The 23,647-nt window shown below is 34.7% G+C and overlaps 4 protein-coding genes across 5 annotated transcripts; 2 read left to right on the top strand and 2 right to left on the bottom strand.

Annotated features, from left to right (window-relative positions):
- LOC18612013 (protein SUPPRESSOR OF GENE SILENCING 3) lies at positions 594-5,439 on the bottom strand. Of its 2 annotated transcripts, XM_007048572.2 has the most exons (6): positions 5,330-5,439; positions 3,077-4,106; positions 2,643-2,937; positions 2,223-2,467; positions 1,215-1,372; positions 735-1,046 (listed from the first exon to the last, which is right to left on the bottom strand). In XM_007048572.2, the coding sequence occupies exons 2-6, from the start codon at positions 4,088-4,090 to the stop codon at positions 848-850; spliced, it is 1,911 nt and encodes a 636-aa protein (XP_007048634.2). In that variant the 5' UTR covers positions 4,091-4,106; positions 5,330-5,439; the 3' UTR covers positions 735-847. The 2 variants fall into 2 exon arrangements, with proteins under 2 accessions (XP_017978858.1, XP_007048634.2); XM_018123369.1 differs by lacking the exon at positions 5,330-5,439 and having other exon boundaries at positions 594-1,046; positions 3,077-4,090.
- Positions 6,576-8,384, bottom strand: LOC18612012 (GDSL esterase/lipase At5g08460). Its single transcript, XM_018120490.1, has 5 exons — positions 8,062-8,384; positions 7,761-7,888; positions 7,426-7,668; positions 6,985-7,246; positions 6,576-6,864 (listed from the first exon to the last, which is right to left on the bottom strand). The coding sequence occupies exons 1-5, from the start codon at positions 8,303-8,305 to the stop codon at positions 6,644-6,646; spliced, it is 1,098 nt and encodes a 365-aa protein (XP_017975979.1). The 5' UTR covers positions 8,306-8,384; the 3' UTR covers positions 6,576-6,643.
- Positions 12,977-18,096, top strand: LOC18612011 (PHD finger protein At1g33420). Its single transcript, XM_018129936.1, has 5 exons — positions 12,977-13,579; positions 14,706-14,832; positions 15,602-15,817; positions 16,294-16,908; positions 17,124-18,096. Exons 1-5 carry the CDS (start codon positions 13,255-13,257, stop codon positions 17,941-17,943), a joined length of 2,103 nt encoding a protein of 700 aa, XP_017985425.1. The 5' UTR covers positions 12,977-13,254; the 3' UTR covers positions 17,944-18,096.
- On the top strand, positions 20,124-21,801 carry LOC18612010 (peroxidase 47). Its single transcript, XM_018128808.1, has 4 exons — positions 20,124-20,442; positions 20,548-20,736; positions 20,847-21,009; positions 21,290-21,801. Exons 1-4 carry the CDS (start codon positions 20,224-20,226, stop codon positions 21,667-21,669), a joined length of 951 nt encoding a protein of 316 aa, XP_017984297.1. The 5' UTR covers positions 20,124-20,223; the 3' UTR covers positions 21,670-21,801.

Raw genomic sequence — 23,647 nt, 5'->3', positions numbered from 1 at the left:
AACCAGTTTTACCATGTAAGGGATGTCATGTCGGCATCCATGTGTACAGGAAATACCTGTTGATCATAAAAAAAGAAAGTTCGAATTCATATTTGGCCAATAATAATTCATACTACTATAAATAACAATGTTCAGTGTTCACAATCGAAATACCAATACAATTTTTGAGACCTGTCCTTTTTTTTATTTTTTTAATGAGATTATAGATACTAGTTTTAATTTTAAATAAGATTATATAAACTAAATAAAAGTTACAATTACAATCACTACATAAATGAGATATGACTACTGCATGCTAGAGCATACATTAAAGAAAAGTTATTACATAAAATAGAATAAATTCGAATAAAAAGATCGATTGGGGGAGCTGGAGTCTTCAACCTGAAATATTCATCCATCACGCAAACTCAAACTCAAACTCAACTCTCCCTTGGTTGAGTATATATTCTTATATCATCAACGAATGATTCTATTACCAGTAGTTGGGTTGGGTTGGAGGATAGTTTGGCCAAGCCTATTTATTTCGTATAGGTTGTTTAGCTCTATTTCGAGTTGCCTGAAAGATCAAGCCCCAAATCTCTGCTGCAGGTAGATCAATCATCAAAGTTTTGATCTGAACCATGTCAACTGTCAAGCATGCAAACACCATGCATAATAAGATCGCAACCATACATGCAAGTCTTAAATAACTATTTCTGTACTCAAATATTCCAACCTTTTCTCTCATATTCTTTGAGAGGAGAAAATTTCAGTATTGTCTCAAAAGTTGCTCCAGAAACTCCGATTTAAGTCTTTTGCCATTTTTCCTATATACGACAATCAAGCATTCTTGGTGCTCACTTTTGTGCTATCGGGGAGTGTACTTCTCCATTAGGTGGCTCAACTCACTGTCAAACTCTTTCTCCAGCTCTACTTCTTCGTTCCACTGCCTCTGTCTCATTGCTGTCATCTTCTCTTCATGTACTTTAATCAGCTTGTCCCTCTCTGCCACAAATGCCTCCATCTCTTCATTCTGGAACTTTATGAATTTCGCAATTTCATCCGCCCTACCCCCAAAACACAAAACAAAAATATTGAATATCTCAAGACTACAACATGTAGACAAGGAAAGGGGATCTACCAAAACTTCAGTTTATGAGATAAAATTATCTGTTTTCTTCTTGTGTTTAATCCAATTACACAGAGAAATTCACACAAGTATCAAAATTACATACCTGCGCCTGTATTCCTCTGTATTTGAAGCATTAGGGTTAGATTGCGTGACCTTCTCACGCTCTTGCTGCTGCAGCTTCTCAAAATCCTCTTCCTTCTCATCCCTAGCTTCATGGATAAATTTGATTTGTTCCTTGAAGAATTGCTCTTGGAAATCCATCTGGGAAGAGCAGTGTAGAAAACAGTTAACATGAAGTGAAAACAGAAAAGTGTATTATATCAAGTGCATGGAAAAATCCCATAGAAGACAACAGCATGCTCTTCATGTAACTACTTGGACATCAACCAACCTGCAACAGAGTTCTGGACATGGATTGTATATCAAGCTGAAGCAGCTCAAAGTTCTGACTACATACTAACATGCAATCCTAGCCAATAGCTAGATTTATTCTGGAAAAAAGGGTCCTAGTAATAAAAATGGCATATCAATCAGAGCTTTCCTTCTAGATTCACAGCAAACTTTTATGATCACCTCCACCATTATTCACCATTAATAATTAGTGAATGACAAAAACTTTAGGTGAACAAGCAGGACTGGTTTGCGGATGGATTTTATCATGGATATTGATACATCTTTGCACAGACATGCAGTGAGACCCTTTTGGGGGAAGGGCAGGGAGTCATAGGTTTTCAACAGTTGGTGTTAAGCGATTAATGAGACCAAAGCAGCATCTCATTAAATTATCAAATATCTAAGAACAAAATGGCCAAAGAAGGAAGCCAAGTAACCAACCTATCTAAAATTGGAACAAAACACACATAAACCGTGCACTACATGTGAACTGATGGAACCAAGCAGCAATTTTTAGTTATACAAGAGCACCTCATATGCAGGACAGAACATTGCAACCGAAAAAATGTAATCCAGGGCATAAAGACCAAGCAAGTTGCTAATATGTACTATAGTTTAAAAATACTAACTAATACTCTGGAACCAAATGTCTAGCACCATATATGTGAAGAATGCCACTGACTTACATCTCAACCCAGACAAAATTATCTACAATTACCTCTTCTTTGTTCTGTTCGTGCTGCATTTTGGTTCTCTGTCTTACAATCCTGTTCTCCTCCACCGTCTTCAGGAGCTTCTCCCTCACAATGCCCAAAGATTCTTGAAGAGCACTTTTTAGTCTTCGCTCTTTGGCGACCTTGTTCTTGTAAAAAATAAGCTGCTGGTTGTCCTCACTCATTTGCCTGATTTGCTGAACAACCATCTCTTGATAGGATCTCATATCAAATTTAAGCCTAGATTTGCCTAATCAATAGATCAGTTATACAGCACATCAGGTAACTGCATAAGTATCTGCAGAACTACTTATTTGTAAAGAAAATGATATAGAAAAATCACAGGCATTTAAAGTTATCTTGCACTTTATTCATGCATGCATATCACCATTGTCTTTTTTCAGAGAGAGAGATAGAGAATAAACCTTGACAATGCTGGTTGAAGCTGTCCAGGTCTTCCTTTATAGCCATGTAACCGTAAAGTTGGCGCTTCCCACCTGGATGAAATAAGACCCGACGGCGTTCCCAAGCCTCCCTATCTGTTCCTTGCTCAGCAAAATGCTTATGCAGACGCTCGGCTTCCAAATAACCCCTTGCTGTGCTCTCAAAAATCAGAACACTCATCCCACGATGCCCATGTGGGCCATAAGAGTGTCGTGCCTTCACAGCAGCATATGAGCTGAAATAGTCAAGAAGCTCTTGGTTTCCCATACCAATCCACTGAAGCCCAATGCAATGAACTAAAAGTCAGAGCAGAGTATAGAAAACTATTTCCAATGTAATTAGCAGCAATTAGCTTTACTTATTGCAGTATATCTGAAAGTAAAATTGCATTAGATATTATCTCACTAAGCAGTACCTTATCATTCTCATCTTGTTCAAGCTGTGTGTTCATTATCATCACCATAGGTGGCCAGACTATTTCATAATCTTTTTCTTCATCTTTTAAACCCTTCCATTTCCCAAAAGCTTCACCTGCTGGAATAACAGTAGTACCCCTTCTACACAACTCCTCATCCAAGAGTTCAGCTAGTTCACGATGAAGTTTCACCCTTTTAGCTCCTTTTGTTTTTGCATGTGTCATTAGAGGCTGAAGACCTCGATACCAGTCAATGGCACCAGGACCACCTTGGCATGCTGGGCAGTGCCACTGCCTTGCTGAGTCATTGATCTCCTCAATGGTCAAGCTATCTAAACTTTCAAAAAGTTTCTTAAACCATCGGTTCTTTTTTCTTGTCTCATGGCTCTTTTGACTAGTATCTGAATCAAAGTCATCTGTAAGAAGTTCATCATCAGACTCATCAACAGCATTATCATCTGAGTCATCCTCAACATCTTCAATATCATTGTCTTTTTCGACCTCAGTGCTAACACTGTCTTTCCCATGGCCATCTTGTAAACCCTTGGCTGGATTAGAAGCAGCTCTAGATTGCCAATTCCATCCATGCTCAAGAGGTGCGCGAATGACAGGATGCGGAGGCACATGATTGTTCTCAAAACCCTTGTTGAATGTTTGGGGTCTTGTATTCCCTCTGCCAGTTGCCATCCTAGAATCAGCATTATGTGTCGCCCAGGCATTGCCAGAGGCTCTTCCTGATCCAGCATTACCCCGCATGCCTCCAAATGGTTTAGGATTAGAATTTTGAGGACCACGGGGTCTTGCAGCACTGCTTCCAGCTCTATTCTTAGACTTCCTCTGAATAACCTCCCACTCTCCATCATCTTGTGCAGAATCCAGGCACATGTCTGTGACACCCTGGCTTAGCTGCTCAACCTTGGGGCTAGAGACTCCAGTTACATCTTTCCCCTTGGATGATGGGTTGTTCATGCCACCAGCTACAAAAGAGTTTCCACTCCCTTTTCTTGAACTCATCCTCCAACACAATCCTCTGATAAAATATGATAAATTTGATTGTTAGAAGTAGAAGATAAGTCTAGAAAGAAACCAAAAAAATCTACAGCAATTAACCATGAAAATGTTGGGAAAATGGTGCTGTCTGAAAGTGTCTTAAAACTATTAATTGGTTATATGATCATGATCATCATATCCTTGTCAAACCACAAAGTCAAAACCACTGAATCTATGATTCTCAATTACGAAGCACCTATTTCTGCCAAGCATCTATTTCTGCTAAACTTCGCGTAAAAAGACCAAATCAGATACCCATTGCATTGGCTCAAAAAGTAGCCTCAAGTTTTCAAAAAGACAATTTATAAGAGTCTTATTAACATCTGAATTTAATCAAACACAACAGGAATTAAATGTATACAACAAAAAGAGTTCAAAGACTATAAGCACTCAGTTGTTATGGTTCTGAAAGGCGGAAGCCCAGAAAACAATTTATTGGCATCATTGCTTACACAAACTCTTGTAGATATAGACATTAGTCATTTAAAATTTTTATTCCCTATTTTATATTTAAAATGAGATAGCCAAACATTAGCAATGAAGCATTTCTTAATGAAAACTATTTCCCCCAAAAGGTAGTCACTCTATAATAGCTTTCCCATTACCAAAAAAAGGAAAAAACTATTTGAGAGAGTGTGTGGGTTATACTTATTGAGAAACAAATGAAATCTCCGGAAGAAAACAAGAATTCAAAAAAAAAATCAAAAGAAAAGAAACAAAACAAGGGAAAAACAAAACCCTAAACCCTAAGCAAACAAAAACTCAAAACTCATATCATAAAAACATCCATGTTAAAATAAATATAAATAAAACCGAAAATTCTATATACTTAAATGCATCCAGAATCGTCGATCCACCCCCCACCCCCCCCCCCCCCCCCCAAAAAAAAAGAAAGAAAAGTAACACCTCCACCACTGCAAAGAGAAAATCAAACGAATCCCAAGAAGAAAAAAAGCTCCAAAATATAGTCATCTTTTTCATAAAAATGTCGATAAACTGAAAAAACTTAAAAACAAAAAAAAAAACACATTGGTACACAGAGCCGTACGTACGCATTCAAATACGTATAGAATCCACTGCTCTTTCAAACACATATAGCTCTCTCTTTGCATGTTAAAAAAAAAGCATATAAATGCATATATTTAGCAAAGATGGTAAGGATCGTAAAGCGATCGCAACGAAGGAGGAGGAAGAACAACGTACCAGAAATGACGACGGAGTTTGTCGTATGGGCGGCGAGTGCGACAGAGAAGAGTGAATACCTAAAAGGGTGAGAGTGAGTAGAGAGGTAATAAAAGAGAATTGCGTGACAGGGAAGATTGGACTGAGACCGGCATTTATATAGGGTCTACTAAGGAGTGTCGGATTCCAAACACAAGTTAAATTTAATTTTCAACACGGTTTGTGTTGAATTATTATTAAAAGAGTTAGTACTAATTTTTACCTCAATTATTTGTAATGCTTTACATTATATGTAATTCAATTTGTGGGTAAATAAATCAACCTTGGAATAATTTTATCTCATTTTATCAATTTATTCATTATTAGAAGAAAAATCATGTATTACGAAATTATATAATATAATTATAAAAAAATTCTTGTATTCTAATTGTATTTTAAGGAAATGAGTGATACATAAAATTAATTTTATTTACAATCTATTTTTTATTAGTTACTAGTATTTTAATCTAATTAGTGAACAATATCGCCATTCAAAAAAAATTAATTAACAGTATTGTAATAGAATTCTAATTATTGTTTTTAAAAAAATATTATATGATTAGTTTCCAAAATTCTTAATTAATTCATTTTTATTTATATATTAATGTTTGATGACACATCTGATTTAAATTTTTTAAGCATTGAATGAAAATTCTTTTGCAGTGTCTTCTTAAGGCTCCTAATGTAGACATTATAAATTTGGCTTCGAGGACGGGCGCAGCAGCATAGTGCACCCACACCCACCACTAGACCAAATTCGATCTTCCCTCTTCCTCTCTTCTCGCGCTCCGTGGACCTTTTTTCTCTCCTCATCCTTCCATCCTTTTCTCGCTCGCCCCCTCGTGTTTTTCCCTCTTGTAAAGTGGAATTTGGGGGAGGGGAAAAGAATCTTTCAGTACGCTTGTCACGTGCCATGTTGTTGCAAAAGTAGACCTGACCTGTGCTTAATGGGAGTGAAGGGCTTGTGCATGCCAGCGTGGGGAGGGTGAAATATCTTTGACGGACGGCTTACACTTTATGGTAAAGACAAAGGAATACTCCCTGGTCCCTGCCTACTGGTAGAAATGGATTTCTTGTGATCCTCTCCTGAGCCTCAACGGCGAGGTATTTTTCCTGTGTTTTTTCTTCTTATATTAACGGAAAAATCAAAGTGGAGTTGCCTTTGCTTTTTGATAGTAATATAAAATTAATTAATTTAATAATAAATTACTAGTAATCATGACACTTCATTTTAGACAAAAATAAGGGTGATGCTTCTTTTTTGCCCTACACTCATAACGTGAGTTGGAGCAGAAATCAGACTTGAGCCATTTGTTTTACATTGATGGGATAGCAAGCAGATTGGGAGCCTGAGTATGCCTCTTGGGCAATAATCTCATTGAAAGCTTGGGTCGGATGATACGCATCCCAGAAGATATATTCATCCCTATTTGAGCATGGGATTGAAAAGGGGAGACAAGTTATTTGCCCTCTATTTCTTCCAATGCCACAACATCCTCTATCTGTGGCACTGAATCCTGCAAAATCAATGCTAGTTTATTAGAACATTCTTAACTAGGATATTTAAATGAAATTAACCCCCAAGAACGAATAGGTTGATGCGTGTTTCTGGTGACGATGATTTAAGGTGGACTTACCGTAAGTGGCAGGACTACCTAGTATGTCATTGAAGGCTCCATAGGTATTGCCATAAACAAAAATGGCCCCGGCGTCGGTGTGGTTAGCATTTAGCTGATCAACAAGAGATTTGAGCCGCTTATTGAAAATTCTCACCATATCATTAACAGCAGATACACACTTCCCTGGTGGAGCAAGACCCGTAGCTAGCTGATTCGGTATGCAACCAAGGGGGCCAATGCCCGCCAACAAAAATTTTCTCAGTCCTAATCTGTATAGTGCCTACAAATGAATCACTGTCACTGCTTCAGAGTCAGATTTCAGACCCTTTTTTAACTCACTCCAGCTTTCAAGAAACAATAAACATATATCAGAAATCAAAATTATTTGAACACAAATTCTCCATTCTTGAGGACATAAATATATATATATATATATATGATTGCAGAAGATTGTCTTACCATAATTTGCCCTGCGTAGTTCATTATAAGAAGATCAGCATAATCTTCAGGATTGTAAGTGGAGCTGGAGGAATAAAATGAGGGCTTGAGGTAATTATTGATGTAGTCATTGCTACCAATGTTCATCACAACTAAAGACTTTCTCAAATACTGTTTCAGCTCCACCTCATCCATTTGGTTTCTCAGTTGGTTCAATGTACTTCCCAAATTTTGAACCTGCTGACTCAAGCTGAACCTGTCCCCCTGCGTCACGATGACTCGTGCGGTGAAATTAAGTCATTCATTCATTGAATCAAGAGATGTTTAAGGAAACCTAAAGTTGGATAAGAATTTACTAGATTTAGTCCGCTTTCATCGAGGATCCCTGCTGCTGCTGAAGCATAGTTTACTCCACTACGAACGTCTCTTTCTCCAGTGAAAGTTGCAGTGAAGGCTGGAAGAAGAGGAAGACCCAACAAATCTCCTGCAAGATGTATACATGTAAATCATTATGATAAGGTTATTAATGACTTGTGGTGGGATTTATAAAGTCTTTTTGAGTTTAAATAATTGTTATTTCAGTTAATTTCACTTAACTGGTGACATATTCAAGTTCTAAAGTTAGCTCTATGTATATAATAATAATAAAAAAAGTACCAAGGAAATCTACGATGGTGTTTCCGTTGGAGAACCTCCCAGTTGGTCCTCCTGGGAAATCAATACCATAAGGAAGATAGTTGGATTTTGCCAAAGAGCTCAAGCCGTTGTTGTTCCCATTATCCACCAAGGAATCTCCTAGCACAAACATTGCCGGGAACTGGGCTGGCGCCCGTCCCACCTCCATACCATCTGACTCTGAGAATGAGACTGCAAGCAGCAAAGAGATAAAGCTCATCATCATCAGGGACAACTTTGTTTTCTATGATCTCCTCCTTTGAAATAGCATAGAAAAATGATCCTGTGAATGAGAGGTATTGATGATGCTTCCCTTAGAAAATTTGTTAAAACGGCTTATTTCAAACATCCGTCAAAGGAGAGAGGGATGATGCTTGCTTGTTTCATAATATTCATGGTCTTTAGCAAGCTATTTGCATTTTCTTGTCCCTTTAGCCAATCCTTTTGGTTGGTCCGTTAGTTCAGGCTGCTTAGGGAGAGCGTCTCTTTTCATATTTCAAGCTCCTCGATAAAATTGTGACATGCCTTTGTACTTTTTACCGAGGTTAACAGTTATTTGACTTACTGCATAGCAAGAAATTTCCATGGAAAACGAAGGTTTTTTTCCATTAATTGCTTGTCATCTGGGTTTTCCTTTCCTTCATAACATCTACACCTGCCAGCACTTCAATTTTCTGCGGACCTTATGTTATAACGGGTACTAAGTTCGAACTCTATTGGCGTTTGGTATGAGATAAGTAGGAAAGATTTCTATATTTTAATTGGCTGTGCTTATAACGTTTGGTTTATAAAACAGATATGAGAAAATCTTTTTATTGTAAAGTGATCACGAGTAAAATAAATATCATTTTTTAAAATTACTTTCTTCTTTAGAAATGAAGTTATAATTTTTTTTTTTCAAATTATCTTCACCATAATCTGATCCTCTCCTTTCTTCTTTTTTTAAAAATGATTTTCAAGTGATTATAATTTTTTTTTCCTTATACAAAATAGTGATTTTACCAGCAACATCAAAACCCACCATCAAGATAGGCATCTCCTTCTTGACAAAAAGTCAGCTGAGAAGCTTTGTTAACGTCAATCACATTTTTGTTCCAGCACTTTGTGGTGTGTTTGGAAGAAGGATATGATCTTTTTACATTTTAAGGCAATAGCTTATTGAGTTTTTTTTTTTTAATTTTGTCAAGGGTAAAACAAAGTAAATCAATTAAAAAAAACCCACCAATAATCCTCTTTCAACACTTTTTGGATTTCGTTGTCTTTTGATGTTTTTATTTTTTTATATATTTATTCATTAGTTTATAAAATAATTTTATAATTTTTACTTTAATCAATTTTTATAAAAAATATAAATTTAAAAATTTATATTAAAAAGAAGGTAAGTATTCAATTTTATATTTTTATATATAAAAATAACTTTATAAATTTGCGTTACATTTTCAGTAAAATGCTTTTAAATCAAATACTACAATATAATTTTTTTAACAATCACATTTCTTACAATCATCATTTTCTTATATTATACGAAACGTTAAAAAATTATCTTCTAAACAATAATATTCTTAGCAATCACATTTAATAACAATCACATTTCTAATAAAATACCAAACACCACCTTCAGATTTTTTTTTATTCTAGTAAAAATAGAAATGAATTAGCAACTACACAGTATTGCTCGTCAGAATGGAAAGCATTGAAAATTTATACTATTATATGAATCATTTTAAAAATAATGTATGTTGTATTCTTAACCATACGAAATAACTAAAAAGAGACGATAATAGTTATTTCAGATTTTATTAGAATAAATCATTTGATTGATATATATATATATATATATATATATATTCCTACAAAAAAATTAAGCATGGTAACAATATTGCCTCCAAATCGGTCCAAAATCGAACCGTTATTCCTATGAGTCAAATTATCCTATTTGGTTTACGAAAAATATGAAGGAAAAGAAATAAATTTGTATAATACTTAATAAAATTCTTGAATTATTTAAAAAAATTAAATAAATATTTATATTTATATTATATTTAATTAAGTTCATATATTTTTATTTTAAAGTAAATAAGTCTTTATGATTAACCATTAACAATTATAATTGATTAAATATTAACTATCAAGTTTTATTTAAATTTAAATAAAAATAAAAATATTTAATTGTACATAATAAAAGAGTTATAATTTATTTGAATTTTTCTTAATATTATAGAGAATTTTTTAAAGAGTATTAGAGAGTCCTTCTTGAGCAAGTAACACTTTCTTCGGCGTTAAGTTTCAAAGGTTTGAACTTTAGTGGACTTTGATTGAGAAATTGAGCTTATTGCTAGAATGACCTAGCAAGACTTAATTGCTGGAGATAATTTTGATTAAGGCTTGCGGTTGGGCCTTGTAGCATTGGACCTTATCCTATCACTAAGTCATAATTAATTGAGTAGCTAGCTTCCAATCAATTCGTACTTGTCCCCACCTAGAGACGAATTTAATAACATGCCGAAAAATTAAGCTTATTTGTTTTTAATGAAATCTCTTATGTTTTAAATTATTAAAAGAATTTTGATTTATTTGGAAAGATAAAAATTAAAGCATTTCCGCCAGAGATACTAATGATGAGATTTGAATGAAAGCCGTTGGAACAGTAAGGGTGTTTAAGTAATCCAAAACTATTATCACATTAATTATTATTTAATTACGGCTAAAAGACAAAAACTGCTTGGAGATCACCTTTATGAGTTTGAAAAACACTCTCTTACGCTCTAAGGTTTGGTTGAAAATAAACTTATCTCCCTGAAAAGTAATAGCGGTAATTACCAAATTTACTTTAGATGAGGATACTAATTGTTATTTATTTCTTCTTATTCATATTCCATTTTTTTTTTACTTTCTCTTTTTATCTCGTATCTTTTTTCTTTCCTTTTGTCCCAAGAGTTTTTATTTTTAATACAAAATTGTGAAATTTAATTAATTATAATTACGGTTGAAAATTTTAATTAGCTTTATATGTTTATTAATTAGGTTTAATTATAATTTAAATGTGTATCATATATAACTCAATTAGAAAAAATAATTGTCATTTATAAGATTTGATTGCAAATAAAGTATCTCTCTTCAAAAAGTTACCGTTATTATACTACTAATCAAACTAATATTTATTTAATTTTTTCTTTAAATACTAAAAATATAATGATTTTGTTTATTTTCTTTCTCTTTTTCCCTCGTTTTTCTTTTTTCTTTTGTTTAATACATTTCTAAATCGCAAAACATTTTTTCCAAATTAATTTTGGTGTAAATGAGATTTAGTTGGAATTTAAAAAAATCGACAAAATTGAATTTAAGGCATGTCTTTTAATAGATATTATTTTTAAGATTTATTTTGCTCTTACCACTCAGTATATCAAAAACAATTATGTAAATAGTTTTAAAGATACAATAAGAACAATATATAACTTCATCTTGCATTTTATAAAAGTATATCGCTAGATACATCTAGGGTTATAAAGTTGTTTAACTTTAAAATATATTTTATTAAACAAGTAGAATATGATAAATTTGTATTCTTTTAATAAATGGAGGGAACTCAAAGTAAATATTTTTATTTATAACATAACACTTTTTTTCCTCTTAATTTTCTACTATTATTTTGTTTGTTTGATGTATTAAAATGGTTAGCAACAAGTCTTTAATATAGACTTGTAAGTGTATCTTTTTTAAGAGCACAACCTTTCTATCAAGGAACTTTTATTTCCTAAAAATACCATTGCATGTTGCACGATATAATTTTTAAATAAAAGTTTTATTCCAATAATTACTTTGTGAAAAGATAACAATTCATACCATAAGATAATAATTCATAACTTTTTATATTAAAACTTTTGAATTAAAATATGTCTTGTAATTTTAAATTTAGAGATGTTTTGTTAATATGTTACTTTATTAAGAGACATAATTTTCATATGAAAAATCACTTACAATCTAATAGTCTCATTATGCCACATAATGTGACATAACTTTTCAATTTATATGCTTTTCAAATAATCATAAATTTTTATATAAAAAAACATAAATTTTAATTTACTTTTTCACATAAAAAGAAAAAACTTATTATTTTGAAAATACAATGAGAATTAATGAGTTTATTTTAACTAAAAGTAATTTCAATACATTTATAAAAAAATTAATATATATAAGTGCAATAAATTTATAATGTAATTTAATTAAAATATAATTCTCTTAAACTATATTATAGGAGTTTCATTCTATGCACTATTTTATTGTAATTTGACTATTTTGCTTCCTTTAAAAAATTCATAATTTTGCAGTTAAAAAAATATAAAATTTTTTAAAAAATAAATAATTAACAAGAAGGTTCATTTAGCTTTCTATTTAAGGTTAACTAATAATTAACAACAATACCTTTATTAAAAGGATAAGAAGGTATTTTTGAAACTAAAAATGGTAAGTACATTTTTCAATTAAATCGGAAAATGGTTTTTGTAATTTCTCATAGATAAAAAAAAAGTATTCCGTATTTCACTAGTATTTATTATTTAATTCGTACTGCTTTACATAAAGAAACGACCTAGAGACCGCGCGAACCTTCCTGGAAGCAGTGTTGAAAGCCAAATTTACATTAACTTCCTCCTTTCTTACATCTTTTCGTTTCATTTAGGGGTTGCTTCGAGGGTAATAAAGTAATTTTGTCATCATAGCAGCCACGGCTTAACCACAATACTAATTAAACGAAAAGATTTGGATGCTCCTTCCGCCTTCCTCACTTCCCATGGCCCCAACCAAAACCGACATAAAACTCTTCTCGAGAAAACTAGTACTTTATTATCATAAAAGTTTAAAACTAATTAATTAATAATTATCATAGGATACTACCCAACCTATTTATGATGTGGGAAAAAAGGAAAGCCCAAAAATAACCATATCACCGTATCAATCAAACATATGATTGATTGATCAGAAAAAAAGAGACCTCCACAGCTACTCACTCCCTCATCCCAACACTTACCGCTAAGCAACCAAACCCTTTCTCGTTTCCCTCTCTTCTTCCTTTGTTCCTCTGTAGCCGCCCCCCAAACCTCCTCACCCCATCAGATCCGCTCGTCCTCACCCTCAGATCTCATCTCACGCGCTTTGAATCTGATTCCACGCGCCACTATGGTCGTCAACGGCATGCCCGTGAAGAGGATGAAGAGGAGAGTAACGGCCGATCTCTACGACTTCCTCACCTTTCCTTCTTCTGCTTCGGGATCTAGCGTTGCCATGCCGTTTCGGGCTAACATCAGGTCGTTTCTAACGAAGCACGCGCTCATGCCGCCTCCGACTTCTCTTTTTCCTCACCTGATGACTTGGCAGATCCTCTTCAGGGTCGGTAACGCGACGGACGGCTCTGATTCCTCCTCCACCATGGTTTGTCTAGACGTGGTGGAGGAGGACGTCGCTAGATCTAGATCCATCTACTGCGACCAGTGCCGAGTCGTTGGTAAGTGGGACTCGGGCCGAGTCATTGACCGATTCTGTGTCTTTCACGCATCTCTAGGCACTTTCTCGGGTTTCCGGTTTTACTTCGGTTACCGGTTGCATTTTTCGCAAATGGCGGGAAAATGGCAATCCTAATAAATTAACTTAATAATACTAAAAATAAAAAACAATTTTGTTGGTACTATTTTTTCTATATTTGGAAAATTGAAAAAAAATTAACGATGAGATAGATAATGTTATAATCTCGTGAGAGTAGAAAATATAAATTCGAAACTCAATGAGATGGGACATCTAAGTTCTGAAAAATACAAATAATAAAAGTGTTCGTCTCGTGAGAAAATGGGAAGAGATGGAAGCAGTTTTATTTTAATGGGTAACTTGTAGGAGTGGGTAAAAGTGGGGCCCAGTAGTGATAGTGATCTTTGATGGGCATTTTTAAGTATATTGATTGTTTTTATTATTTTATTATTTTAGTCGATGTTTGGATTGGATTGATAATTTATTTTCTTTCTATTATGAATCTTTGGGGCCCCACGTGCGTTTGATTGGTGGCTCTTTTTATGGTGACGCGACACATGTAGCGGCTGCCACACAGCTGTCATCGATTCTTTTTATCGTTCTTAATTTTAGACTCTTAGTGGCATATGGTCGTAAATAAGAGTGATTGCAAGGGGGATTGTTTTACTAATCTAGACACTCGTATCTGGGGGTTTCCTAAGTTTGTTTGTCATATTCTGCTCCTGACTTCTCATCATGCTTATCCAATTGACTTTTGACAGGTCATCCGTCATTCGCTTATTTTTATTTTTATTTATACATATTTTAAGCAAAGATTTTTTGTTTGGGGTTAGCTGTGAACGCTATGGTAAATGTTTCAGCGTTTATAACCGTAATTAGGATTGTAGGAAATTAGAATTAGCATTTGATTCCTTTGATGCTAGTTGCTTGTATTGGACAAATGGAAATAATTTTTTGGACTTTTCCGTTTAACATGAATAGTTGCGTAGTTGTGTGAATTCATGAACCATCTTGATTATTGATTATTATTATTGGGTTATTATTAACAAATAAATAAAATTTTAATTGATAGGAGTTTTCCTAATCTATCTACAATGTTGAATGGTTAGGGTGGAGCGGTCATCCAGTTTGTTCTAAACGCTACCACTTCATCATAAAGGCTGATGGTAATTCTATTGGCGGCTACCACAAACCTTGTGTGCGCTGTGGAGATATCCTGCATTTGTCAGAATTAAGGTCTAACTCATTGTTTTCTCATTAGATTTGTTTCTCTGGACTGAAAATTATCTTCCTTTGTCTAGTACATGTAATGTTTTATACATGTGATTTCTTCTATGTATGCTAGTAATGTATGTTTGGTCATTAACATGCATGGATGGCATAGGGGTCAAACCTTGTTAGAGTTGGCTACCTCTCCAACTTCTTCAATAAATCTAACTTTCAAGGTGGTCTGAACTTTGAGGCTATGTGTGATTGCCCAACATTGTCGAACTTACTTTAATCTCTCAGAATATGATAGTCACATGTTTTTTTCCTCAGCTCAATTTGCAAGTTTAAAAACATGATAGAAACAAGAAGACACTTGAAGTTCATACGTGTTACCAAGCTCTGCATATAGTCCCATGCATGTCTATCATTTTATTTGATGTTTAAGGTCACCTTCTGTTAGTTGTCTTGAATTTGTAGGTCATGAAGCATCTTTTTGACAGTGATTAAATCCTTTTGAGTTCAATCTTTGAAAAAAATTGATGAATCTATTGGCAATAATTATTTTTTTCTTCTTTTTTTCTTTTTATTATGAAAACTGGAATTTTCTGTTAGTTTGCTGAAGAGGGCATTCTATGAATTTTTTTTGATAAAAGTGGCTACTATATGCACTAGCGTATTGTGCTAGCTTTACACGGGTGATCATGCTAATCTATTATCTTTTCACCACCTTCGAAATATATGAAGTTGTTGGCCTTATGAATTATGCTGTAATTTTATGTACCATTTTTCTTTTCAGGTGCAAGTCATGCAGCCATGTTACAACTACAGATGATCTTGAGGATTGGGTGTATCACCAATTGGAGGACACCACTCATCTGTTACATGGTGTAATCCATTCTAATTGTTATGGCCACCTTCTTAGGGTCAATGGCAGGGAAGGGGGTTCCAGGGTTCTTTCAGGATGTCATATCATGGACTTCTGGGATCGACTATGTCAAACCCTTGCTGTCAGGTCAGAAATCTTAGTGTGTGTTTTCTTTCAAATTTGATCCTATGTATCCAGCAGCTGACTACTCTCCTTGTCTTGCAAATCTTGTTCAATGTTATTGCTAATATTGTTTCTCCCTTTGTATAAATCTGGAAATAATATGACTAATTAGACAATGTTTTCACTGATATAGATGATTTTATTAAATCTGAGCTATGCTCTCTCTCTCTCTCCCTCCCTCCCCCCTCTAAATTTATATCAATTCCTTGTAAGTGAGTTGGAGACATTTGATTGGGCCTTTTAGTTAATTCTTTTTCTGGAAAAAATGAAAAAAAAGATCAGTATGTAATCTCAGATAAAATTATGATCAGTACATTTGTTTTTCCATTACAGTTGATTTGTAAGTTTGCATTTTACTTGGATGCATATAGCTGTATGATTTAACGTAGTCATGGCATTGAGTTATTGTCTAACTGTGTTGGATGATTCCATACAAACAGGAAGGTCAGTGTGATGGATGTATCAAAAAAGTATGGGTTGGAGTACCGGCTGCTTCATGCAATTACCAAAGGACACCCATGGTATGGGGATTGGGGTTATGAATTTGGTGCTGGTAGTTTTGCCCTGACATTTGATGCCTATAAATCAGCTGTTGAAACTCTTTCTAGCCTTCCATTATCCATCTTTCTTCCACAAGGATGCAAACCCAGCACTCGACTGCAAGATGTAATCTCATTTTACCAGTCTTTATCAAAGTCTGAGCTTGTAAATATAAAGGATCTCTTTTGTCTTCTGATGAGGTTGATCCATGATGCCCACAAGTCGTCCTCTAGGGTTGAGGATGCTACCTGCAAGAAACCACGAACCTCTTCTTATGGGGTTGTATCATGGAGTAGAGCTGATGTTGGACGCGTTGAAGAGGCCATGTTTAGAGTGCTTCGGGCCGTGTCTGGGTCCAACTGGGTAAGCTACCGTGCTCTTAGGGGAGCTGTCTGCAGAGTGGCTTGTCCAGAACTCCTTGATCATTGCCTCATGGAACTTGGTGGAAAACTGGCAGCAGAAGGAATGGTTGTTAGTTCAAGGCGCAATCCTGATTCAGGTGCTCTCGAGTTTAGGTATGTGATTGGGTCTCTTCAAATGCCTCTTAGTTTACACATAGCTGGCACAATTCCGTGGCTGAATATTATATAGCCATCAGGTTTTTGTATCTCTGAACAACTTTTGAATCATAGGATTATTATTATCGCCCCTTTTTGTTTGTTCGATGTCAGTTATGATATAAACACCTCTTACAATACGTACTCTAATATGTAGTTTTGTTCTGTTACAGACTTGAGCCTGGAACTGTTTCCGTAACCACCACTGGCAATGATTTTCGTGTTGCAAACTGTCCCCCCTCTGAGGAAGTGCTTAAGCGAGACCTTAAATTCTTGTATGAATCCATACTCCACCCTCAAACCATGTTGAGTTACGGGCCTGATCTGACGAGAAATCTTGCCACCAGCTCTGCTGAGAAGCTCCTTGACTGCAAGCAATTTGTGAAAGTTTACAAGCATGAGAAGCTATCAAGCGGGAATGATGTTGTAGTTTGCCTTTCATGCCAGTTGGAGCTTGTGGATCAATCTGAAGAAATTGGCCCAGATCCACCTGCAGAACTAGTTGTGTTACCACTAAATGCTACTGTATCAGACCTCAAGATGGAAGCTTCAAAGGCTTTCCAGGAAGTGTATCTGGCATTCAGAAGATTCCAAGCTGAAGAGTTGCTTGGCTATGGCGGTGTAGAGGATTCCACCGAAGTCAAGCATTTGTTGGGGTCAACTGAATCAGTTCGAGTTCGAGGGAGATGCCTGGGGAAAAACGGGCTTAGTAAATTTAGGGCGGAAAGAGGGATTGAGAGGTGGACGGTGGATTGCATTTGTGGAGCTAAGGATGATGATGGGGAAAGGATGTTGGCTTGTGATGTTTGTGGGGTGTGGCAGCACACAAGGTGTTCCGGCATTAAAGACTCGGAGGCAGTGCCTGCGAAGTTTGTTTGCTACAGGTGCAGGGAGTCTCTGCACATGACTCGAACAGGTGGACAGTGTAAGGATGAGACCGTCTCTTCTCTGGGTGGCACTGGCAGCTATGGAGAGAGCTTGACAACTCCTTAAGGTGTTGCTTGAAATCTCGTTGTTTTTGGTGTTTTGTAGGGCCTAGGGGAGCTTTCCTCGGGGCCTAAATCGATGTGTACATAAAAAGGGAACTGGCCGTAAGGCATCAAGGCAGTTGTTGTTCTCTGTCCAGTTGTTTTATTTTCTTGTATATATTTGCGAAGTTTATTTAATTTAAAAAATAAAAAAAAATCAAAATGAAAAAAGAAAAGAAAATAAGAGAAAAAGTACAAAGAAGAATCATTTTCATTTCGATTTCTCTTCCACTTTTTGCTTCTCTCTCTCTCTGCTCGTCTTTCTATTCTCTTGTCAGTGTGTCTCTGTTTGTTTAATTGCGTGGGATCCGTCAATTTCTTCCAAATTAAAACGAGAGATGGATAATAAATTTTGATCACCAAACTACGTAGACTGACACATTTGAATTAAAAACAGGCTAGTAAATTTTAAACAAGATGAACGACATAATTAAAAAGAAATCGAAAACATTAGGTGGAGTCGACCTCAGAATAATTTGTCCATTGGACTTTTAAGGGATTTAAATAAATTTGGGCCAGAAAAAAACAGAGGTGTCTATTTGTTGAGGTTCACAGTTACAGACAAAGGTCATGCTATGGACCCTGCTAAAGGGTAGCTAGAAGGAGAAAGCCGTTCAGACATAAACGTCTGGAAGCACTAAGGAAATGGCAAAGAGATCTCAAGACAAAGAAAGACATGATGCGCACAATAGCATTTGGTAGCTAAACGCGTACACGGCACTCAAATGGAAGATAATGGAATGCTTTGATGCCCACCTTCCTTTAAAAACAAAGTCCCCTCCCCTCCTCTCCCCACTCAGTAGGTATCAATATGGAAACCAGCTGCATGCCATTTGCCATGCACTTCCCATTCATTTCACTCGTTCGCACTCAATTTCTCTATACATTTTAATTTATCAAACGACATTGGTACGATTACTACATAACCTTTTCTTGATTGATTTCAACATTAGAAGAAAAATCACAAACCAATAGTGCAATTTACTCCATTTTTATCACTCTTCAACTATGGCTTGGGTTTTCTTTTGTTTTGGGCAAACTTCCCCAGCCTCCAACACTAAACTGAAGGAAAAAAGGTAAGTCTCATGTTCAATATGTGATGCCCAAATATGCATTTATGTAATATAATTTCTACTTCGATTGCTTTATATATTTCTTTTTGATGGATTTACTTTATATATTTTAGTCACAAATTAAGGCAAGTCATTTGTACCTTTCAAAAAAAAAGGCAAGTAATTTGTAAGAGCGAGGATATTCAACGATTAAACTTCGAAAAATTTCAATATGAAGGCTCCTAATCGGAAGCGAGAGAATTATATTTGTGAAATGTGAGAGACCTCTCCTTTTTCTTTTTAATTAATTTAAATGCATGTAATAATATTTAAGTTTCAATATGTAAAAAAAAAAAAAAAAGGAAGAAGAGGAAGACGACGCATGACAAGGCGATATATAAATGGCATAAGTCTGTCAAAATGAATAGCATACAAATTAAAGGGTAGAATTTAAATAAATGGGCGAGAGTCAACCTTTTGGATGAAGCAAAAGAATTAAAAAGAAGAAGAAGATAAAAAGAGTTTTAGGTTGGCATTGGGCAGCCGCCCACGCCTGCACTAAGCCATAAATTAGTTGTAAAAAGATATAATTGGGTGGACTGTGGAGGAGGTTAACGTCTGCTCTCACTAATACATTTTCCGCAGCATTTTCTTATTTTTTAATTAGCAACTACAAGGAGGCACAGCATATCACAAGTTTGGAAAGTGGCGGATGATCGGTTGGAACTGGACCTGGATCATGTATCTTCTCTCTTTACTTCTTAAACACTACTATTGACTAATTTTTAATCTCTGTTTGACAAAAGTAACTTAATTAACCTAAGACTTGTCATTACATGAGTCTTAATGCATGATTAACCTTTCTAAGTTGGATTTCACAATCAGTATAGTGAATTTGTTACGTGTCGCCTTACATGCAAATAGCATGCAATTAACTAAGATTATCTTATTGACTACGATTCTGATTTGGTGGATGAAATGATAGACCACTATCTTCCATTAATTAAAAGAAATAAAAAACAAAAGCTTTGCCAGTTCATATTTGGACCAACTTTATTCAGTTTTTCGCATTTATATATATATATATACACGCATTTCCCTTTCCACTCTTGTAGCAAACTAAGTGATCATCTCTCTCGAATTACTTGTTCAATATTAAGCTGTTGAGTTGTCCTTTGAATAATTTGGCAAATATGGCAATGGCTTATTTAGTAAGTTTGTTTATGGTGATGGAGATGATAGCGATCAGCCGCTTTGGGTTTGGAGTAGATGGTCTCCGCATGGACTACTACATGATGAGTTGCCCATTGGCTGAATTCATTGTGAAGAACACAGTAAATAGAGCTTTGCAAGATGATCCAACTCTAGCAGCAGCCTTGGTTCGAATGCATTTCCATGACTGCTTCATCGAGGTATCTTAATTAGTTTCTCTGTCTCTCTCTCCTTGTCTTCCCTGTTTTTCTTCTTTTCATTAGATTCCCACCTTAATCTGTCGTCTGGTTTTGGTCAATTATTAGGGATGTGATGGGTCGGTTCTCATTGATTCAACAAAGGATAACAAAGCAGAAAAGGACTCCCCAGGGAACTTGAGCTTGCGAGGCTATGAAGTTATTGATGATGCAAAGGAGCAGTTGGAAGAGCAATGCTCTGGCATAGTCTCATGTGCTGATATTGTTGCAATGGCTGCCAGAGATGCAGTTTTCTGGGTAACAAAATGCTTTATAGCCTGCTATATCATTGTTGGTCTTTTTTTCAATTTCATGCATCTTAATTGTATATATTATCATATTTGTACTACTCCTATACAATTTAACAGGCTGGGGGTCCAGTGTATGATATACCAAAAGGAAGAAGAGATGGAAGGAGGTCTAAGATAGAAGACACAATCAACCTGCCTTTCCCCTCCTTCAACACCTCACAGCTGATCCAGGCCTTTGGGCGGCGAGGTTTCTCTGCTCAAGAAATGGTTGCCTTATCTGGTAAGCAATCTCCAATAAAATTTTTGTGCTATTAATTAAGTGCTTTAGGTTTGGCTTGGTTTTTAGTTAAAAGGGTTCTTTCACAGTTTATACACAGCTAAGCATATGCTTAAATTTACAAGAAATGTTGATATATATATACATATATGAATGGACCATCCTAATCATTGGGTTTCCCTAATTCTTTGACCTGGTTGTAATTAAGACATGAACTGTACCACTATGTTGCTTTCAGCTTGACAAAGTTTAGTATCTAACTTAAATAATCTTCTTGGGGCAGGGGCGCATACGTTAGGAGTGGCAAGGTGCTCATCCTTCAAAAGCAGGCTGAGTAACGCAGATCCCACTTTGGATTCGGATTTCGCCAAGATATTGTCACAAACATGCAGCGCCGGCGACAACGCAGTGCAGCGGTTTGACTTCACACCAAACACTTTCGACAATTATTACTTCAACACATTGATCAGGAGAAATGGACTTCTTTTCTCGGATCAGCAGTTGTACGCCACACCCAGGACTCGAGCCATTGTCAATGGCTATGCCATGAACCAAGCCATGTTTTTCTTTGATTTCCAGCAGGCGATGGTCAAAATGGGCACCCTCGACGTCAAGGAAGGACCCAACGGAGAAGTTCGAGAGAATTGCCGCAAAATTAACTGAAATTTAGATCCATTCAAACCCTTACAACTTGTTCATCTTCTGTCCAAACTTGTATCAATGGAAACGTCTTTATGATTTATGGTTGCATCATAAAATTAAATAATAACACTCTCTCCTGTCTCTGTCTGTACATGTGTTTTGTCCAAAATTGTTAGTCTCTACCTACAATGCAAATTGTTGGTATATATGCTACTAAAACTTAAATGTTGTCTAGATTTTTCTTAATTTTTTTTCTTAAAAACATATATGATTAAGATTTCATATATATAGAATAAGAATTTAATTAATAATAGCAAAGAATATAAAATTAAAAAATAAATAAAATTATTGATATGTTAAGTAGGTTTTAACTACATATACTTGACATTTTCAATACTTTCTTTATTGGAAATATTGGCATGTATATAATTCTTGAGCATCTACGAAATATTTTTTACTTTAATTAATACCTCATTGGTTAATAAAATAATTTATAATTTTGTATACAACAAGTTAATAACATGTATTTTGTAATACAATGAACAATTTCTCACCCAATTAATAACATATATCTTATAATATAGCACAAATATGTTTTTCGGGTAAATGTACATATTATTATAATAAAATGCACATATAAAAGTCAAAGATGACATTTAATTAAGTAAGAAACTTGGTCGGGATTGTAAATTAGGAAAGAGTTTTGATTTCTATCTAGTGTTGACATTATATATTGACTTTATCATAGTTGAAAGTGACATAATATGTTGATGTAATCACTTGATAATCTTATATTTTATTATGACAAGTTCATGTTAACTTTGATTAAAGACAATTAATCAATTTTGAATTATAAAAATTTATTTAATTTAAAATAAAAAATTACTAATTTATTTAAAATTTTATTTAAATAATATAAATATTTTTTTTATTATGTTTAGATTGTCATTATTGTGAAAGGTGTAACCATTCATATAAAAAAGAGGAAATTGTGAAAAATGACATTCGTAGTAAGATTACTTCAAATATGATTATCTCTAATTTTAACTGTTTTTAATCAATTTTTGACAAGACTTGCTAAGAATACCCTTTAAACCAATTAATCCAAATGAAGGTGCGTCTTGGTTTCTTTCTTTTTACTCTCTCGCCATTTAGCTAAAAATTTCAAATTTAAATATTGATTTAGCTATCCCTCTGTCCAGCTCTCCAACGGCATCGGGATATATATCTCGCAGTCTAGGTCTCCAACACCATCGAGGTCTATATCAGTAGCCAACTTTTTCATGATCCCAAAGTGTAAAGATGACATCAAAGTATTTGTTATAGGTTATTGGGTTTATTTAGGGTTATTCATAGAACGCAAAAGTTGATGGGTAAATTATATGAGTTTGGAAACTTAAATCTGGTTGGGAGTAACGAAATCAATCTGTTTATAGGCGATGCGTGAATATTTGTTAGGCATTGAGTCACTGGATATTAGGAATTGTAACCTGTTTATTTGGCATTAGGTGCCTGAATATTACGTGATTGAATATTTGTTGAGCATTACGTGACTTGTTTATAGGCATTACGTGACTAAATATTTGTTAAGCATTGCGTGACTTGTTTGTAGGCATTACGTGACTGAATATTTGTTGAGTATTGCGTGACTTTATGTACCTAATGCTGTAGGTGGTTATCTACTGATTCAGCCCCCTTAATAACAAATTCTGTAAAATTAAAAGAGAAATAGGTTAAATCTGTTTGGTAAATTGTTTAACAAAATAAATTATATAAGCTGTAATTCGTTAAAATTACCATAAAGGATATTGAGTGTCATCTTCAATCACCTAATAAGCTATAATGTAATGCTTGAAGTTTATATATAATTTCGGATATTAAAATCAAAGAAATCAATAAAGAAACAGAACAATTTTCAGACTTGTATAGTAGCAATAGTATTAGATTTTGGTTGGTCTATCAAGTAATCGGACCATGATGCTTAAATTCAAAAAAAAAG

The sequence above is a fragment of the Theobroma cacao genome, chromosome 1 (assembly GCF_000208745.1).
Source record: "Theobroma cacao cultivar B97-61/B2 chromosome 1, Criollo_cocoa_genome_V2, whole genome shotgun sequence".
Taxonomy (NCBI): domain Eukaryota; kingdom Viridiplantae; phylum Streptophyta; class Magnoliopsida; order Malvales; family Malvaceae; genus Theobroma; species Theobroma cacao.
This window is presented reverse-complemented; position numbering and strand designations above follow the sequence as displayed.

What these genes read in the sequence shown, in the direction of transcription:
- LOC18612013 (XM_007048572.2), bottom strand. Translation starts at nt 4,090, where the DNA reads ATGAGTTCAAGAAAAGGGAGTGGAAACTCTTTTGTAGCTGGTGGCATG. An exon ending in CTTCAACCAGCATTGTCAAG is followed by an intron (nt 2,468 to 2,642) that starts GTTTATTCTCTA and finishes TCTATTGATTAG; the next exon opens with GCAAATCTAGGCTTAAATTT. An exon ending in ACAGAGGAATACAGGCGCAG is followed by an intron (nt 1,047 to 1,214) that starts GTATGTAATTTT and finishes TTTTGGGGGTAG; the next exon opens with GGCGGATGAAATTGCGAAAT.
- LOC18612012 (XM_018120490.1), bottom strand. Translation starts at nt 8,305, where the DNA reads ATGATGATGAGCTTTATCTCTTTGCTGCTTGCAGTCTCATTCTCAGAG. An exon ending in ATGAAAGCGGACTAAATCTA is followed by an intron (nt 7,669 to 7,760) that starts GTAAATTCTTAT and finishes ATCGTGACGCAG; the next exon opens with GGGGACAGGTTCAGCTTGAG. An exon ending in ACTACGCAGGGCAAATTATG is followed by an intron (nt 7,247 to 7,425) that starts GTAAGACAATCT and finishes ATTCATTTGTAG; the next exon opens with GCACTATACAGATTAGGACT.
- LOC18612011 (XM_018129936.1), top strand. Translation starts at nt 13,255, where the DNA reads ATGGTCGTCAACGGCATGCCCGTGAAGAGGATGAAGAGGAGAGTAACG. An exon ending in CTGCATTTGTCAGAATTAAG is followed by an intron (nt 14,833 to 15,601) that starts GTCTAACTCATT and finishes TTTTCTTTTCAG; the next exon opens with GTGCAAGTCATGCAGCCATG. An exon ending in TGTCAAACCCTTGCTGTCAG is followed by an intron (nt 15,818 to 16,293) that starts GTCAGAAATCTT and finishes CCATACAAACAG; the next exon opens with GAAGGTCAGTGTGATGGATG.
- LOC18612010 (XM_018128808.1), top strand. Translation starts at nt 20,224, where the DNA reads ATGGCAATGGCTTATTTAGTAAGTTTGTTTATGGTGATGGAGATGATA. An exon ending in TCCATGACTGCTTCATCGAG is followed by an intron (nt 20,443 to 20,547) that starts GTATCTTAATTA and finishes GTCAATTATTAG; the next exon opens with GGATGTGATGGGTCGGTTCT. An exon ending in CCAGAGATGCAGTTTTCTGG is followed by an intron (nt 20,737 to 20,846) that starts GTAACAAAATGC and finishes ACAATTTAACAG; the next exon opens with GCTGGGGGTCCAGTGTATGA.